The 16924-nt window shown below is 47.3% G+C and overlaps 8 protein-coding genes across 8 annotated transcripts in view; 4 read left to right on the top strand and 4 right to left on the bottom strand.

Moving 5' to 3' along the window:
- Positions 1–2345: 2345 nt before the first annotated feature.
- H257_17119 (hypothetical protein) lies at positions 2346–2993 on the bottom strand (the record flags this gene model as incomplete). Its single annotated transcript, XM_009845783.1, has 1 exon — positions 2346–2993. One exon carries the CDS (start codon positions 2991–2993, stop codon positions 2346–2348), a length of 648 nt encoding a protein of 215 aa, XP_009844085.1.
- A 1853-nt stretch (positions 2994–4846) lies between these two features.
- H257_17118 (hypothetical protein) lies at positions 4847–5319 on the top strand (the record flags this gene model as incomplete). Its single annotated transcript, XM_009845782.1, has 3 exons — positions 4847–5011; positions 5066–5203; positions 5257–5319. The coding sequence occupies 3 exons, from the start codon at positions 4847–4849 to the stop codon at positions 5317–5319; spliced, it is 366 nt and encodes a 121-aa protein (XP_009844084.1).
- A 3-nt stretch (positions 5320–5322) lies between these two features.
- H257_17117 (hypothetical protein) lies at positions 5323–5869 on the top strand (the record flags this gene model as incomplete). Its single annotated transcript, XM_009845781.1, has 2 exons — positions 5323–5502; positions 5807–5869. 2 exons carry the CDS (start codon positions 5323–5325, stop codon positions 5867–5869), a joined length of 243 nt encoding a protein of 80 aa, XP_009844083.1.
- Positions 5870–8856: 2987 nt separating this feature from the next.
- Positions 8857–10899, bottom strand: H257_17116 (hypothetical protein; the record flags this gene model as incomplete). Its single annotated transcript, XM_009845780.1, has 1 exon — positions 8857–10899. The coding sequence occupies one exon, from the start codon at positions 10897–10899 to the stop codon at positions 8857–8859; it is 2043 nt and encodes a 680-aa protein (XP_009844082.1).
- Positions 10900–11599: 700 nt separating this feature from the next.
- On the top strand, positions 11600–12394 carry H257_17115 (hypothetical protein; the record flags this gene model as incomplete). Its single annotated transcript, XM_009845779.1, has 1 exon — positions 11600–12394. One exon carries the CDS (start codon positions 11600–11602, stop codon positions 12392–12394), a length of 795 nt encoding a protein of 264 aa, XP_009844081.1.
- A 308-nt stretch (positions 12395–12702) lies between these two features.
- Positions 12703–13809, bottom strand: H257_17114 (hypothetical protein; the record flags this gene model as incomplete). Its single annotated transcript, XM_009845778.1, has 1 exon — positions 12703–13809. One exon carries the CDS (start codon positions 13807–13809, stop codon positions 12703–12705), a length of 1107 nt encoding a protein of 368 aa, XP_009844080.1.
- Positions 13810–14668: 859 nt separating this feature from the next.
- H257_17113 (hypothetical protein) lies at positions 14669–15121 on the bottom strand (the record flags this gene model as incomplete). Its single annotated transcript, XM_009845777.1, has 1 exon — positions 14669–15121. The coding sequence occupies one exon, from the start codon at positions 15119–15121 to the stop codon at positions 14669–14671; it is 453 nt and encodes a 150-aa protein (XP_009844079.1).
- A 1253-nt stretch (positions 15122–16374) lies between these two features.
- The window catches only part of H257_17112 (hypothetical protein), a gene marked incomplete at both ends in the record, with an annotated part of 1696 nt that continues 1146 nt past the window's right edge, over positions 16375–16924 (top strand). The window contains one exon of the mRNA XM_009845776.1: positions 16375–16843. Coding sequence (XP_009844078.1) covers positions 16375–16843 — 469 coding nt within the window. The remainder of the gene's footprint in view (positions 16844–16924) is intronic.

Below are 16924 nucleotides of genomic sequence, written 5' to 3'. Positions count from 1 at the left end.
TGCAATAACGCGGTTATTGCCATCTTGTTTCTGCATGAGGACCGCGCCGACCGACCATACGGGTACCTGATGACACGCCAGTGGCGTAAAACACATGTACTGTATATACTCCCTTGGGATCATCCCCATCGAATACTGGTGCTGGAAGCTGTGTTTTCCATGTGGTTTTCGTGAAAGTTCGTGTGTGTTTCGTTATGTAGTGTGTGATAAAACGGGGTCTTGAATGCGGGAGGCTGCGGGAAGTCGCGGAAACTAGTTTGGCCTGGGCAAAATCCACAATACGTAACCGTATTAACTGTAAATTCGACAGGTTGACTTTCAAACGAAAATAGAATACTTTTGGCAGTTGAGTTCCAAAGCCCACAAATGAGTAGTGATGGCCGCTGCATGTCGTGTAGTACGCCCGTGGGGAGGCGAGCCCATGTTTGCGTGAACGAGGCTGGTCCCACCTCTGAGGATATCACTCAGAGCTGGTCCCTAAAAAAGCATATTTGGAATTACTAGACCAACCTGCAATTATAATACCATCGATGTAAATATACATACAAATATTATTTTAAATAATTATTTCATTATATTATTAAATCAATTTAATATTTCAATATCAGAAGTAATTAAAATAAAAGAGGTTAGAATGGAATATTTTAATTACATCTGATAACGATGGGTTGTTTAAATGAAAAACATATAATTTACTAAGCATTGGTTTTAATTCTAGAATTAGAGTAAAAGTTACCACTCTGGTTAATGATTGTCACATTGTTTTTGGCGTGGTGCCTTTCATCTAAATTTACGACTTGAATTAAGCTGATTGGTGCATTGGAGGACTACCAAAATTGCCTCAGACTGCCTTCTCAGACATGATTTTATTCAAGTCTGAGAGCCTCCTGAGACTGAAGTGTAAGCATGAATTTATTTTGCAAGCTCACCAAAAATATACTTAGATTTTACATTCAATAGAGCCGTTTCGTTGGTTTTTATTTGCTCATCCCATATTTGTCATGCTTATGGTTACCAGCGTGCTACTGCTCTACTGCGCACCGGGGGTGACGAAACGACGCCGCATCATACAACTCTTGCTCTTGTGTCGTATCAGATGTTTGCTACGTGAACGCAACCTTCTACATTCATCGGCGCTCTTAGACGACCAACTTGACAGTCCTTGGTACAAGAAGTACTACAGCCGTCACACGAGGCCGTTCATCGCAGCGGTTTCAATTCCACCCGACACCTTCGACGACCTCCTTGCCGTTTTCAGTCGGCACTACACAGTTCAGTCTGGCTTTGGTCGTCGTGGCCGTCCTGCGCGGGTACAGTTCAAACACTGCGTGCTTGCAATGGTGTTGCATTTCTAGTCTCATGCGACCGAAGCAAAGACAATGTGTGAGTTATTTGCAGTCCCACCCGCGACGTATGCCCGCGTTTTGGCAAAAGCTGAAAAAGTGTTGTCTCTTGCGTTGAAGGCGATGCCCGATGCAGCGATTCGTTGGCCGACGTTTGATCAGCAAGTGGTTTGGGCTCAGGCAACGGAAGCCCGCGAGCCGCTTGTTACGGGATTTAAGGGAGTTTTTGCGTTCGTGGATGGGAAAAATCTCACAGTTCGGGACGTCGTCGTCGAATTTATAAAATTCTCAGTACAATGGTATCATTATATATATAGATATATAGATATATATCTTAATTATGATGTTAATATATTATCTATATGTGTGCTAGGTTGGCTACATTCCGTGACGGGTGTATTATGCTACGATGTTGACGGCACAATGATCTGGGGACGCCACAATTGTCCGGGGTCCTGGAATGATGGGGAGATGAGTCGCGGCCTTCAGGACCGACTTGCAGACCCCAGATTTTGTGCTCCAGGAATGAAAGTCGTATCCGATTCCGCGTTCCCAATCAGTGGGCGATGTGCTGGAAGAATCGTGACGCCGATTAAACAAGGTGATCTCGCAAGAGGACCTCCGGATTGTCGGTTAGGACTACAGGCCATGAGCGATTCGATTACATCGTTACAACAGGCTGCCGAATGGGGAATGGGATCTGCGGTCAAAGTGTACCGCCAAATTTTTTTTTTATAATTTCCTTACGATCCAAAGTTGCGCGGTCGCCGATTACAGAACATTTTCCGTTTGTACAACTATCGGGTGCGCCAGACAAGAATAAGCCAGATTAAGAATGTATTTCAAGCTTGATTTATTTTGAATTCACAGATCATTTCAAGTTTCAAATTGTTCTGAATTGAAAAACAAATATTATTATTATTCTTGATGCTTAGAGTTATCACCAAATAACTTCATCATCATAGCCATTTGTGTTCTTGGCGGACTCTGTTCTCGTTGTCCTCACGTCGTTTTTTTTTTATAGCGTTCATGGTCTTCACGACGTAAGATCTCCTCGTGCTCTTCTCGAACAATTTGGCGTTGATAGTCTCGTTCTTCCCGTTCATCGCGCAGGCGTTGACGTTCATCTTCCCGTTGTTGCTCCCGTGCGTCCCGCTCTTCTTGCCGTTTTTGGGCACGCTCCTCAAACATCACCACAAGTGATGGAATGTCGTTGCCTGCAGGTTGTTCATTCTGTGCTTGTTCGATTAATGTATCCAAGCTTCGACGGCGTCTTGTAACGAATGACATCGACGAAGCAGACGAGGATATCGACGACGGAGGGTTTGGAAACTTTTCCACAATAAAACGCTTTCCCAGCAAGCGAACTGTGTCATGGAAAAGCCCCGATCGATTTGGTAGCTCAGCTTGAATTGGGTTTGGTCGACGAGGACGCTTGGTTTCCGTGGGTTCTTCATCGCCATCGCATCCTTCCTCATCGTGGACAAAAACGTTCGATACATCATCGTCGTCCATGGCAGTCTGCTCCACAGAACTCACAGCACTCGTCTGCATATAGGGGCCATGGTGAGCGATAGCGCCAAGACCAGTCATCCTGATCTCGTCGTCACCACCGCCTTCATGTTGACTGATCTCGCCGTTATCATCCATGGTCTCCACCACAGCACGACAATCCAGCTCTCGTTGTAGCCGTTTGGCACGAGCGACTAATGGCGGGCAGTTTGGATCTCCTGTTGGTTTCTTGTGCGCCTTAAGAAGGTGAGCTTTCGCTTGCACATTTTCCAGTCTCGAGCAAACGCAACGCTCTGGCTGGCGTTGAACAGTTGAGCGACTTTGGCCCACCCATGTTGACCGAGTGGGAGAAGTGATTGGACACAGTCGAGCATGATATCGACGTCGTCGTCGCCCAGTTGGGTGCTGAGCACTTAGTTGCCGTCTTGGCACCGACCTTTGACGCCATCAGTCTGGACACCAGTGATTTCTGCGATTCTGAGACACCTTGAAATCTGCGAAGACCCAAATTTGGTCTTCGCACATCTGAGGGTACCTCAGATTGGCTAAATTCGCTGGTCTGAGTAAATTTTAGATTCAAAAAAAAAATCTGAGGTATTTTTGGTAGTTCTCCATTGGAAAGGTAATGATCACCTCTTTGATTGGCTAGTTCGAGCTCCTCCGAAAACACTTTATTGCAGGAGATACAAGCTTGAGAGAGCATGAGGTCGATTATTTAAAGAGAAAATCATCCGGTCAGCGTTCAATGCCATTGCTATCTCATGCACTCGATGCCCAATAGACTAACCCAACGCGAAGCAACTACACATACTAGCGAGATCCAAAGACGTTCTACTCGCTAGTTGTGCCATGCAGCGTCGAGTCGCAGTAGATAACTACAGCATGCTGATATATAGCCATGGCGACCCTATGAAGTTCTACTCGCTAGTTGTGCCATGCAGCGTCGAGTCGCAGTAGATAACTACACCTGATATATAGCCATGGCGACCCTATGAAGTCTTGCTCTCGGTTATAGCACGTGACAGTATAGATCTATTGTTCATTCATTAAGGTCACCCTCACATTCGGCGTTGGCTCTGACGTACAGACCTCTCGCCTTAGCGCGACGGCGGCCAAACATGGTGGCGGCAGGTTTTGGGGTATAAACCTCTACGTATCTATAAATATATGTATTTATGGAGACAAATTCTGAGAAATTTGCTAAATTACATACTGAAACCAAGTCAAAAACAACATGGCAATCTTTATGGACCAGGGTAGTATTATATATGAACTTTGTCTGGGATTATTAGGAATAATATTAAAGAGACAAAATATACATATTATACTAAGCTATATAGAACTTGTTTTATTATCTATAAATTTAACATCAAACTTTAAACTGCTGCTATAGGCCACACAAAAAAGTAATTCCTATTTTTTAAAAATATATTTTGGAGCAGGTCATGTCTGTCTGTGATACTAGCGCTACTACGCAAGATACATGCATTGTCATTATAATCATGCTCCGGATCAGCAGCACGTTTTTCATGTTAATCGGTCGATGAAAGCACGCGCAAGTACACCCAGCAAGCGTGAAATCCCCAAGCACGCGTTGACCCCCCAAAATTGTTCAAAATACGCGACACGAGTAAATACCCCAAAAAGCACGCGTGAAAACCCTAACGTTACTGGGACGGACGGATTGCTACGCCCACCAAAGATTTTTGAGTATCAGAATAGATTTCATCCAATGATACTTATGTTTCCAAATACAATGCTCTTATTGGCAGAATTCCTATTCTTGAGAGGTGGCGAAGCTAATTGGCGTCCCACGACGTACTGTACGATCGTGGTATGCTCAGCGCTTTGAGCTCCTTTCCTTCGATGGCAACAAGAAGAACAAGAAGATCGAACCAGGTGGAGGATACTAAGAGTTCCCAGACCCACCAGGCTTAGTAGGATTTATAAACAAAATGAGAGATGACGAATGTGCTCTAACGACGACTCACATGATCGCCTGGAACAAGATCAACCAAAGGGCGTGGTTGATGTCGTACCTTGCAACGAAGAAGTCAGACGTCGCATACGACTCACTCCTCAGACTGCTGCGTCGCTTCTTCCAGCGCTATGGATTCTCTCGACAGCGGCAGACAAAGAACAAGCTCAAGCAGGCGGTCTTGACTGAAGTCGACGATGAGTTCGCCCGCGACTTCCATCGGGAATACTAGTCCTACGAAAACTACTGCGTGTTTAACGTCGATGAGGCAGGGATGTACTACAACCTCCCTCCTACGCACATTTGGGCTAATCATAGCGGCAGCGCCAAGATCTCAACGGGCGAGAAGCATTCGATGCGCATGACAGTGGTCCTAACTGCGCGAGCGGACGGCAAAAGCTGCCCCTGCTATTGATCATAAAGGGAGTACCCGGGGCGCGCATCGAAACCAATGAGTTCCCCACGATTCCTCGTGGCCATCGCTAAGCGATGCAGGATAATACGGTGGTGTGGAAACAGTACCTGCGTGATGTCCTTAGCGAGTCCATCGAAGAGCCTTCAGTGGTTCTAATGAACAACTTTGAGTGCCATGTCTATGACGAGTCGTACAAGATCATACATGAAGAACTTGGCTCCCACCTTTGTGCGCTGTCGCCGAACGCAACCTCGGTATACCAAGCACTTGACGTCGGGGTGATGGCGCCGTTGAAGCGCAACCTACATAACTTGTGGTTGTACGAATAGTAACTTGAAGGGGACAACGATGAAGTTCCGTACTCACCAACTGCTCGTCAAAAGCGAATGACCATGGTGTTGCTTGCCATTGCTGCATGGGATATGGTCACTGTTGACGTTATTCGACAGGCATTTGCCAAGGCACTTCGTGTACATTGAATACAAATATATTATTGCAATTTAAATACATTTTATTTTATACAAAATTCCTGATATTGAGTGGAGTTAATTTTTTTAGAAAAAAGTTCGACGCGCCCGGAACTCGAACCTGGGGCTCACTCAAGACACACAACTGGTTTAACCACTGCGCTATCAATCGAAGTATTGCTTTTCGTCACCTCTGAATACTTATGACCTCTTCAATCGGTAGCTTGAAAGCTCTTGAGTGTCCTTAGAATATTATTACCTCTTGAAATGATTAAATTTTTGAAAGCGGTCTGTGATAGGCTGCATTAATTTTCGAACATCGAAGTAACATGACCAATCAGATTGTAGAATTCACGTCTAACTCGAAGACAAGGTGGGCGTTGCATTCCGTCCGTCCCAGTAAACTACCTTGACATGAAATCGCTTTCGTTTCAGCGTATCTGGAAGGGAACCGTTATTGCAGTCGCCGCCAAAGCTCTTATCTACGCGAAAAAACGCATTGCTTGTCCTAACGTAAATGACCAATTTATGATCACTCTATGTGAGCCAATCACCTCGCAGTAATATTTTTACTAGAAACGTCCAATAGAGTATACTGCATGAACTCGATACGTTGTTACACAGGTTAACCATGTCTAATCATCCGGACAATCGACTTGAAAATGGTAAAGTTCCTTGCCCTGCCACGCATATAACGTAACTGTAAAATTATGCAGATAACGTAACTGTAAAATTGTTAATTGTCATAGTATGCATGTTTGTCAGGGAACTCACAGGTGTCGAAAACGACACAGACCTAGCGTATTAATATTATTGTTGTATTACTGTGCACTGGCTTATACAGACAAAGCTACGTGCGTAAAGAGAATGTGGTGCTGAGCACTAAGAGAGCAGATGAGAAGGATCGAGGTTTCAGGTAAGCCCTTGTGTGTGGCCACGCCGGCAGGTCGTCATATCGAGGATGCGGTCGCGCAAATGGAGGTCATATCATGGGAGCGTCAACATGGAGATGCGGAGGCTAAGACAGCACTGAGGACGTCGCTTCCTCGGTCGATAGATCTGAAGTGGCGCTTGGGACTTGAGTCCTGGGCTGCCTCAGTCTTGGCTGGTGTACGGCGACTGGGACATTTTCCTTGAGCGTCGTCGGCAGATGGTGTTCCCGTGAGAGATGGGTAGAGCACGGCGGCTGGCGTCGGATTGAGGATTTCCCGTGAGGGATGAGGAGCGCGCGGAGGCAGGAACTAGGCCTCTTATGCTATGTCGGCAAGTGTGGTTCCTGTGAGGGATGGGTAAAGCGCGGCGGCTGGCGTCAACTTGAGGTGTTCCCGTGAGTGATGGGTGGAGCGAGGCGTCTGACGTCGTCTTGAGGAGTTCCCGTGAGGGATGAGGAGTGCACATTGTGCATTGGGATTTGTGAGCTTCTTGTCTCCAGGAGAATCATACAAGCGAGCTCGTCGGGCGGCAACGAAGAATTCTCCATGCCAAGGGCTTCGGCCGCCCGCGACCAGTCACTTGGATTGGGTTTTTGGATGAAAGCGTATCCGGATAAAGTAAGCTCTGTTGGGCATGTGGCAAATTGGAGAATTCACAGACCTAGCGTATTCCTAAGCATTTTCCTTACCCAGTACTTTCAGGCGCTGACGCAATGGCTATGCGCATCACAGGCATTTACTGTTAAGCAACCGAGACTGCAGTTCTGTACTTGTTGGAATTGTCCCACCAAATATTCTATAAATTCTTAACCTTGTAAAATTATTCTTTACCTCACGATAATGAATACCCTATCCACACAATTTTTATGCATCGAGGTATACATAGTTCCACGTTAAAAAGTGATCATACTGGTAACTGGTTTCAAAAATAGAGTTAACTTGTTTGGAAAGTCGGATTTTTGTATTAGGAGTACATCTTGAAACTTAGTACCAGTAATCGATTATGAAGTGAAAACTCTGTGTTCGGTTGTTAAGAATCACTTCACAAAGTTTGATAAGCCTTCCTGTGAGCGGATATGCGAATTCTATGGTGACTACTCCGAAAAAGTGACCATATAATGGTCATTTACGCTATCAGTGATCGTGTCACTATGTCGATGCGCTCCTCTTTCTCATAAGATGAAAACGTTGAATCAGTCACACCAACCATACTAACGTGACGGATCTGTGATTTGCCGATTTTGAGCTCCATTTAATCGACCATATCCGGCGAAGTTCAAATTATCTCGACGTATGTAGTTGCCAAACAATCGTTCGAATACAAATGAAGTGTAAGAGTGTGAATCAGGGCAAATAAAACGTCTCATAAAGTTTCGAAGGTGTCATATGTTGCAGACTTTTATTTTATCCAATCATATCAATTCTTGAATCCTATTGGGGGGTAGTGCAGCTCGGCAAATCACCGTCCTTTCGGCAAATCACAGATCCGTGTCACGCCCTGGACTGGTCGTACGCAGGTACCGTATGTGCTTTATTCATATTAAACAGATCCTCCGTCGTGAATACTCATTTTGAGTCAATCATATCACGCCTTCTCAGCCAATTTGATGTCGTCGTGTAAGTCTGAAAATGATGATATTATTAATAGTATTCATGCGTTTTCGCGATGTTGACCTCGGACTCAAGTTCAAAATTACATTCTACGGAATTCATAGGCTGAACTTGACTTTTGAATACAATCATAGGCGCACAATTCATCATTTTGAAATCCTCCACCTCAATTATTTTTTCAAGTTATTTACTCTTGGGAACCACACGGCACCATCATCGGATTTAAATCCATAGGCATTTGGCGCTCTCCACTGCATGGCCCCGACGAATTGGCTAGGTCACGATGGAAAGTGGCGGTACGTGAGTTCCGGAGTAAAAAATAACCTTGTATCCCAAAATTCATAATTTTGGATGATTTATTGTCGATTTTCTTCAAATTTCCCGATTTTGCATGGTTCATTCAATCGCCGAGACATCTGATTGGCTAATGTCCACTTCGCCCTTTCCGGTAGAAAATCGAAAATGGATTGTAGCTCATCAGCGACAAGAAATTTCGGATTGACCAATGGGAGAATTTGGTCCGAACTCCAATGACTTTTAAACTGCAAAGGTTGTGATTACGACGATTTTCTTGTGACCCCAAAACCACCACTCGGTTTCATTCCTTCGAATCACTTCGAGTTTGTAAATCCCACAAACCACATTTCTTGGTCGGGTTCATGGGTGAGCCCACAGGGCAGTTGAACGCCTTGGCAAAGTCGACCGAGTTTTGAACCTCCCCGAACAAGCGCTGACGACCAGGGGGGTGTGGGTCAGCGAGATGAATCCGGAGGAACACATCGCTGACCTTTTCGCACCGCAATTGGGCATGTGCGATCCAAAACATCTTTTCGCCTGCTTCCTTGGTATACTTAGTGGCATCGGCCACAGCGTTCACGTGGTCTCGGTACGCCCGATACGCAGCGTTCAGGCCCCCATTGTCACAGATGACCTCGCCCAACGTCAATTTACCGTCCAACTTGCCAAGCAAATCACCCGTGACGTCGCTCTTGACGTCCATGGATCCAAACTGCTCGATGAAGCACTTGGCCTTTTCCTCCAGCGTTTTCACCACGGTAGCCGACCACAACGGATTAATCTTGCCGTCGCTGTCGTAGTTGGTGGTACGGCTGTCGAAGCCGTGGGTGATTTCGTGGCCGATCATATAGCCAACGATGCCATAGTTCACGGACGGGTCTGCCTTGACATCGAAGTTCGGGGGCTGCAAGGTGGCGGCGGGAAACACGATCAAGTTCGTCAACGCGAAGTAGTACTCATTCACGGTTTGGGCAGTAAACGGGGGTAACCAAATCTGCTTGTCATAGGCAGTGTCGATCTTAGCGAGGTTGAACGCAGTGTCGAATGCAGACACCTTATTCAGGTTGCCAACGTACGCCTTGGGGTCAAAGGTCAAGGCGGAGTACGTTTGGGGGTTCTTGGGCCCCCCCAAGAAGTGGGACAGCTTGGACATCTTGGTCGTAACGTTGGTCCGAGTGGCGTCATCGAGCCACTCCGCGCTTTCCAGCCCAGTCTTGAGGGCCGCTTTCAGCGCCAGCACGAGCGATTCGGCGCGCGCGGCGATGTCGGCCGTCCACACTTCCTTGAGGTAGTACGTGCCGAGCAATTCGCCGATGGACGTCTGCACCTGATAGCGGCAGATCGTGGACCGCGACGGGAGTTCTTTGAGGCCTTCAATCACCATGTCATAAAAGGCCGAACGAGCTTTCACAAACGGTGTTGACAGGTACCGCGCGTTGAAGTCGAGCACTTTGTACTCGATGATCGTCTTGAGGGCGTCGACGGACATGCTGCGGAGAAATCCTTCTAAGAAGTCTAAGTAATAATGGTCGTCCAGCAAGATGGTGTTGGACCCTTCGCAGACGTCGAACCCAAACGCTTGCAATGGGAGACCTAGACCCAATGGGTACGACGCATTGATGACGCTGAGCGGATATGGGACGTTGTCGGAAAACGCAGCCTCTTGGAGCCTACGCTTGGGCAGGTCTACCCCGGCAATGATGCGTTCAAACTTAATCATGTCGTCAATAGCCCCCTCCACCTCCGCGTGGCCGGCCAGCGTGAAGAGCGTGGCAATGTATTTGCGGTACGGCTTTTCAACATCGGCCCACAATGGTTCGTGGAAGTATTTTGGGTCAAACGGCATTCCTGGGTGTACGGCATACAAGGCGGTGCGGGTATAGTTGACGGCGTTGGGCAAGGGCGATAGCTTCACGAACAGCGGTACGCCGGTGGCCATGGAGATGGTTGCGCCGCGAAAAATGGCTTCGACGGTCGAGTTGGCGCTGCGGATTGCCTTGAGGTGATCTTCGATGGGAGCCAAGCCCAAGGTGTCTAAAGTGGCAGTGTCCATACACGCGTCATAGAACTCGGTGAGTTTGGGCACCTTGGCTTTCAACAATTTTTCGACCAGCTTGCCCACCGAAGCCATGATCACGGCCTGCTTCGCACGGATAGTAGTAGTACTTTGGTTGGCATGGAGGATGGTCTTATTGTACCACGTCCCGCACGAATACGAAAAGAAGTCGGTGCACGGATCCACGGTTTGATCCATGAGGCTGGTCAGTTCTATCGGAAACTCGGAGATGGTGCCGAAAGCAGACGCGACACCGGCGGACAAGGTAGCCACAATGATCTTGACCATGTCTGGGATATTGAAGAATGACCAAGCGACCAAACAAGATCGCGAATGACGGGTCTACCGGTACTGTATCCATCGCATTTTGGGATACCCAGGAGATATCAGGTAGATAGAATTCGCGGCCTCTCGTAAGAACGTACTCTACCATGATGTGTACAGTATCTCCAGCTGTTGAAGTACAATTCCGCGGAGATAATTCTACTTTGTGGCCGGCTCTATTGTTCGTATTTGTTGAGGAAGCCTATTCGACCAGGGCTGGCATATTGAAGAATGACAAAGCGACCAAACAAGGTCGGGACGAATGAACGAGCTACTGGAACTGTATCCATCGCAATTTGAAATACCAAGGAGGTATTACTACATATGTGGATAGAATTCATGCACGAATGTGCCCTTGCTATACATACTGTTTGAAATTGGCCACTGACTGGAGGGTGAATCGTTCGTCAAGAGTAAAAAAGTAATACAATTAGGTAAGAATTTGGATTTCTTCAATATTGACCATTGGATGGCTTCGGAAACCGGCACAAACTATAAATAGTCCTTTATTGTCTCAAATTTATCCGAATCTGTCATGAGTATTATTTTAACCAAAGTGCAAAAGGGCTACAGAAACTGGCTTATATATGGGTTTCCGAAGCCATCAAATGATTGGTCATAGAGGTACATCGCTTTGAGACGAAATCCACCATTCATTGAAAACATGCCACCGAAAGGCAAAGGTCGAGGCAAAGGGTGGAGCACCCCCGAAACCATGCTCCTTTTGGACTGTATTGAACGGCTCCAGCCGCTTGGTGGAAACCACTGGGACACCGTACAGTCCCAGTACAACACGCTCTCCGAACCAAGTTGGATAGCTCGAGACTCTGACAGTATTCGGCGCAAGTTCAAGACATTGAAAAATGTTCGAAAACCCACTGGGGACCCAGATTGCCCAGTCGAAGTAGTACGAGCAAAGCGCATCAACCGCCTGATTGAAAGTCGTATGGCGGTCGTTGACATGGAGTCAGACAAGGACAGCGAACATGCTCCCATTGATGACGACGATGACGAGACACCGCCAACCCCCGAGCAAGTACCAACCCCAGTCCTTGCCACTCCTCGCACTGGACTCGATCCTACCCAACTCTCGGCGCTAGCCGGTACAACGGGTTCGACTATGGCAAGTCAAACGGCGCAGCGTCGCCGCCGTATCGACGAGATCCTGTCCGAGTCAGCGGAAAATGAGGCGATCAAGCGGCGTTTGATATTTGAAAGCCGCGACTCCCGTCAAGCAATGCTGGAAGCCATGATTGCAATGGAAGAACGTCAGAGCGTGCGGGAGCAAGAAAGCCGCCTTCTCCGTGAGCGTTTAGCTGAGGAGCGTGAGGAGCGGGTACGTCTACGAGAAGACGCTCGGATTGCACGGCAAGAATTGCTTGATGCCCAACGTGAAGAGCGCCAAGCTAAGATGGACCAGGTCATGCTTGTTCTGATGTCAAAGTTTCTGGAGAAGTAGTCATGTTACCTGATTAGGAGGTTTACTATATAGGACATAATATAATGCGATTTCATGACATGTACAATATAAATTAACATATTTTAATCTGTTTTGTGTTCAACTAGGCAGAAAGAGGACTACTACTCCTCATTTGACATTTAGGAATGTAGAAAATTGACTGTCATTCCCAATCTTACCGGATTTCGACGAAACTAGGAGTTCTGTTGCATACTATAACATAACATCTTTCGAGGATATCCGTTCGGTTAGGATTAATATCTTACTCTAAATTAAAAAAAAGGAACTGAAATTAGGAAGATATAAAATTAGCCAAGTGTTGATCGGATCTGACTAATACCAGTTCGGCGGACGCGGAAATTGTACAACTTGTACATGTTGCTCAAGCGCTTGTGTCGCAGGGTTGGGTCAAATGGCAGTGGCAGCAGCAACTGTCGATACACCTTCTCCACTGCACCCATTCCCCATTCCGCAGCCTGACGCAGGGCTGTTATTGCGTTGCTCAACAACAAGAGCCCTTCCCGACATACTGGGGATGCGCGCTCGAGGTCGCCGCACTTCAGTGGGGTCCTTATCTTGCCACGCAGACCATCGCGAACGGGAAAGGCAGAGTCCGCCACGACACCGGTCCCCACAGCCGTACGGCGTTCATCCAAAAGCTTGACTTGCAGCTTGAGGCTCGTGTCGCCATCGTTCCAACTACCAGCAAAGTTGTGACGACCCCACACAATAGTACCGTCCACGCCAAAGAGCAACGTTCCAGTGACAAAGGTGCTGTGCAACCAACCGTTGTACATCGCATTCTGTAGGTCAGAACATGATGGACTCTTGACTGAATAGTTCTTTCCGTCTAGAAAGCCCCAGACGCCGTGGACCAAAGGCTCTCTTGCGGCAACTTGTAGCGCCCATCTGCGCTGCTCTGACTTGCTTGGGTACCGCACCTCAGCATCCGCCACATGCTGCAGAGCATGAAACAACGCTTCTTCTGCCTTGGCGAGGGTTGAGGAGAATGTTGACGGCGGAATGCCGAATATCTCACACAGGGTCTTTTGCTCGGTTGCGGCAGTGTAAAAGTGCAAGACCAATGCAAGGGCTTGGTGCTTGCAGCTCAGTTTGGGCGGGCGACCAGGTTTGCCGAAGCCGGACTTCCACTGGTAGTGCTTGGAGAACTCTTGCAGAAGGATGTGGAAGGCGTCCGGGGGGATGGAGACGGTAGCGATAAAAGAACTTGGTTTCATGGATGCGTATATTATCATCCATGGACTGTTGTCGGGCGGGATTAAGGCGTCGCACGTCAGGTAGTGCCTCTCCTTGATTGAGACTCTTGCCCGGTACAGCCTTATTGCAGCGATGGACTGCGTAGAGTCGTCGTCGTCATCGTCATCAAGTACGTCCATCCATCTCCAGCGCTTCATGGATGATTTTTCCGAATGACTATCCGTACTATTTGTGCCACCACCAGTTCTTTTTTGATGAGACGCTTTTTCCGTCTCATCAATTTTTGCGCTGCAACTGAATTTTAATTCCGGATGATTGACCCGACACAAATATAGTTTGCGCCGGTTTCCGAAGCCATCCATTGGAAATACCTCAATCTCTTTTTGGAAAAGGGTCACTGCATTACAAAAACGTCTTACTTTTTTGGCGAACTGTGGGGTATTTTGTCAGTTTATTTTGTCAGTTTGAATACACTCTATTTGAATAATGATGAAATGACAAACTAATTTGTGTCTTGAAGTACAATTCCCCGATAAAGCAGGGCTACTGTAACGATTGAACGGGCAAGGAAAAACATTAACTTGAAGTTTAGTATACATTTTCGTAGTTTAACACGACAATCTAATCACTTTCCAATTTACTAGTAAGCTTATTCTGTGAAGCTCGCTACCCCTACCCGTAGCTTACAGCTACTGGCTAATGTACTACTGGAAGTACAGTACTAGTAATAGTACTGTAGTACAGTACTCCCCCGCAATAGTGAACCCTTCTGGCGCATACGTTTTTAAAGGTATCACAGGAAGACAGTTATTAAAATATAGGGTAGGTACCTTACACCACCTGATTGGCTTCTGATGCAACAATGATATCAAATTCGGATTCAGGAGTGGGTTGATACCCTGGCAAAAGACAAAACGCACACCAAGGACAACGTACACTTGAGTTCCATTTAAGGTTAGGCATATTTTCAATCAATTCATACACGATGGAGCCAACCATTCGAAAAATTCATACCAAGGAGCTGGCTGGGCTCGTCGTGGTCGCAAGCGAGGAAGCCTAAGCGACGTAGTCGTCGACGTAATGCATGTGGGTGTCAACTACGTCGCCTTGCACTTTCGTTCGACGTAATGCATGTATGCCATATGTAAATTTACATTCATTCGACCGGATAAACCGAGCTGCATTTATCATCAATGCAGCTCGGTTTGTCGGGTCGAAGGCCGACACGGTCGAGTGTGCTTGGTACCGGTGGAACGGCGCCGAGTGGCCTTTCCGGACGTCGTATACGATCACGGTCATGACCTCCTTCGAGGTGAGACGAGGGTGCTGGGGTTGTGGGGGTGTCGTACCATCGACATGACGTCCGTCGAGAGCGAGAAATTGGAGAACGCTTGAAGCGCGGCCGTCCAGCACGACGAGGCTGCCATAGAACGACGCACTGGTGAGGATTATCGACATGTCCAGGTTCCACTTGACGCTCTGCACATTGTTCGTGTGATGGGCAATCATCAAAGCCAGCAGCAAGATATGCGGTGCATTACACTATGCAACGCATAACTTGCTGCTAGCTTTGATGATTGACAGTAATACAGTAGTGAATTCCCCACCCCCAATGCTGATAGCTGTGGTGAAATTACTCTTGTGGATGCCGAGCATTTGCTGGAACATTGCGCATAACTCAACTACCGGTATAATTGCTGTTTATTGTTAGATCATACATGATGCATTCGGTGAATCTTTGTCATTACAGGTATGGCAGTTTCTAACGACGTCACTCCAGTGGCGTCATAGGATTTATCGACCAATCAGAACAGACGTCACTGTTGACGTCAGTTTACGACCAAGCTCGATTGGCGTGCGGTGTGCTCGGCCATGGATACCAGAAGTTCCTTCTGCAGAGCGCACGTATGTATAGCATTAGATATAGTATAGTCACAGTAGTCATGCATGTAGATGTAGATAACGCCAATCAATCAGTTTACAATTTCCTCTGCGTTATCAACTCCCTACAGTTGGTAGCACTCACGGTTGACAACAAGGACTTACTTCCAGGGGCATAGCTCGTAGGTTGTAAGGTTACTCTATCTAGCTCAGGCGAAGGTTCAGTTGCGACCTTTCACGGCGGCTAGTGTTGAGTTAGGGATCGCTCAGGTGCTCTTTTATTACGACGGTACTCTCCTTAGTATCCGGCATCAGGGTCGGTAGAGGTTGAGTCGACAGCTAATATAGACATTTGTTGCGTGTGAAGTTTATTGTCACCGGACCCCCATTTTATGGGCAAGAACAAGGCGGCGGCGGAGAAGAAGCTCAAGAAGGCGGCGAAAGCAGCGGTTGCGAGTGGACGCGAAATCAAGCGCGAGCGAAACGATCTTAAGCGAAAGGCTAATCAAGTACCTGACCGTCTAGTTTCGTTTAAGACTATCCATTATCTCGACGAGCCTGACGTTGAGAATTTGGACGCGATAAGAAAGAGCCTCATTGAGAAGCTCCAAGCAACCCAGCGAGTCAACGAGCGTTTCAAGCGGGATCTGGTCCGACTTAACGGGACAGTCGGAAGTATCCGGATTAAGTGCGTTTTGGACAAAATCGTTGAAGTCCAGACAAATTTGGCAGTTGCGTCAAGTTTTTTGGCAGAAGAAATCAACAGCGCACTTTTGCCAAAACCGGTCTCGGTTGTAGAGAAGAAACCGAAGCTCAGCGAACAAGAAGAGTTGGCCGAGTTTTTTGCTAATCCTTAATCAAGTACTTCTTTTTTCTACAATATGGAGGAAGCGTTTGTGCGTATGATGGGTGCGATGGAGCAGCAGCAGAAGATGATCAATCAGCTGTTAGAAGCTCAAGCACAGACGCACACACAAATGATGAGGGACCAGCAAGCGCATCAAGAGCAGCAGTTGCTTTTACATCAACAGTTGCAGGATGCAATGAACCAACTAGCGAACCAACAACCGGTCGAACAGCAACGGGACACGGAACGACGAGTAGAAGGACTGTCTATGCCTGCATACCATGGGCACCTTAATGAAAGCATTGGGCTGTACATTCACCGGGTGAAGACCTTTTTCATGGCAAAGAACTTGAACTACGAGCAAAACGAAGTGGTCGAAGCGCGCTGTCTTGCGATGGTTGTGGCGAACCTCCAAGGACAGGCTGCAGCTTGGTACCAGGAATTGGCTTCACGGCGAGTCAATGGTGGCTTCAGGACTCTTGTCGACTTCGAACAAGCACTGCGTGAGGAATTCGAGCCTGATGATCTCCAAGAGCGCTTGCGGGATCGCTTGTTCACACTTCAGCAGCGCTCTTGCAGGGACT

This window comes from Aphanomyces astaci, assembly GCF_000520075.1.
Source record: "Aphanomyces astaci strain APO3 unplaced genomic scaffold supercont1.98, whole genome shotgun sequence".
In the NCBI taxonomy this organism is placed as follows: Eukaryota; Oomycota; class Saprolegniomycetes; order Saprolegniales; family Verrucalvaceae; genus Aphanomyces; species Aphanomyces astaci.
The sequence above is the reverse complement of the archived record's forward strand: the minus strand, read 5'-3'. Positions and strand labels throughout refer to the sequence as shown.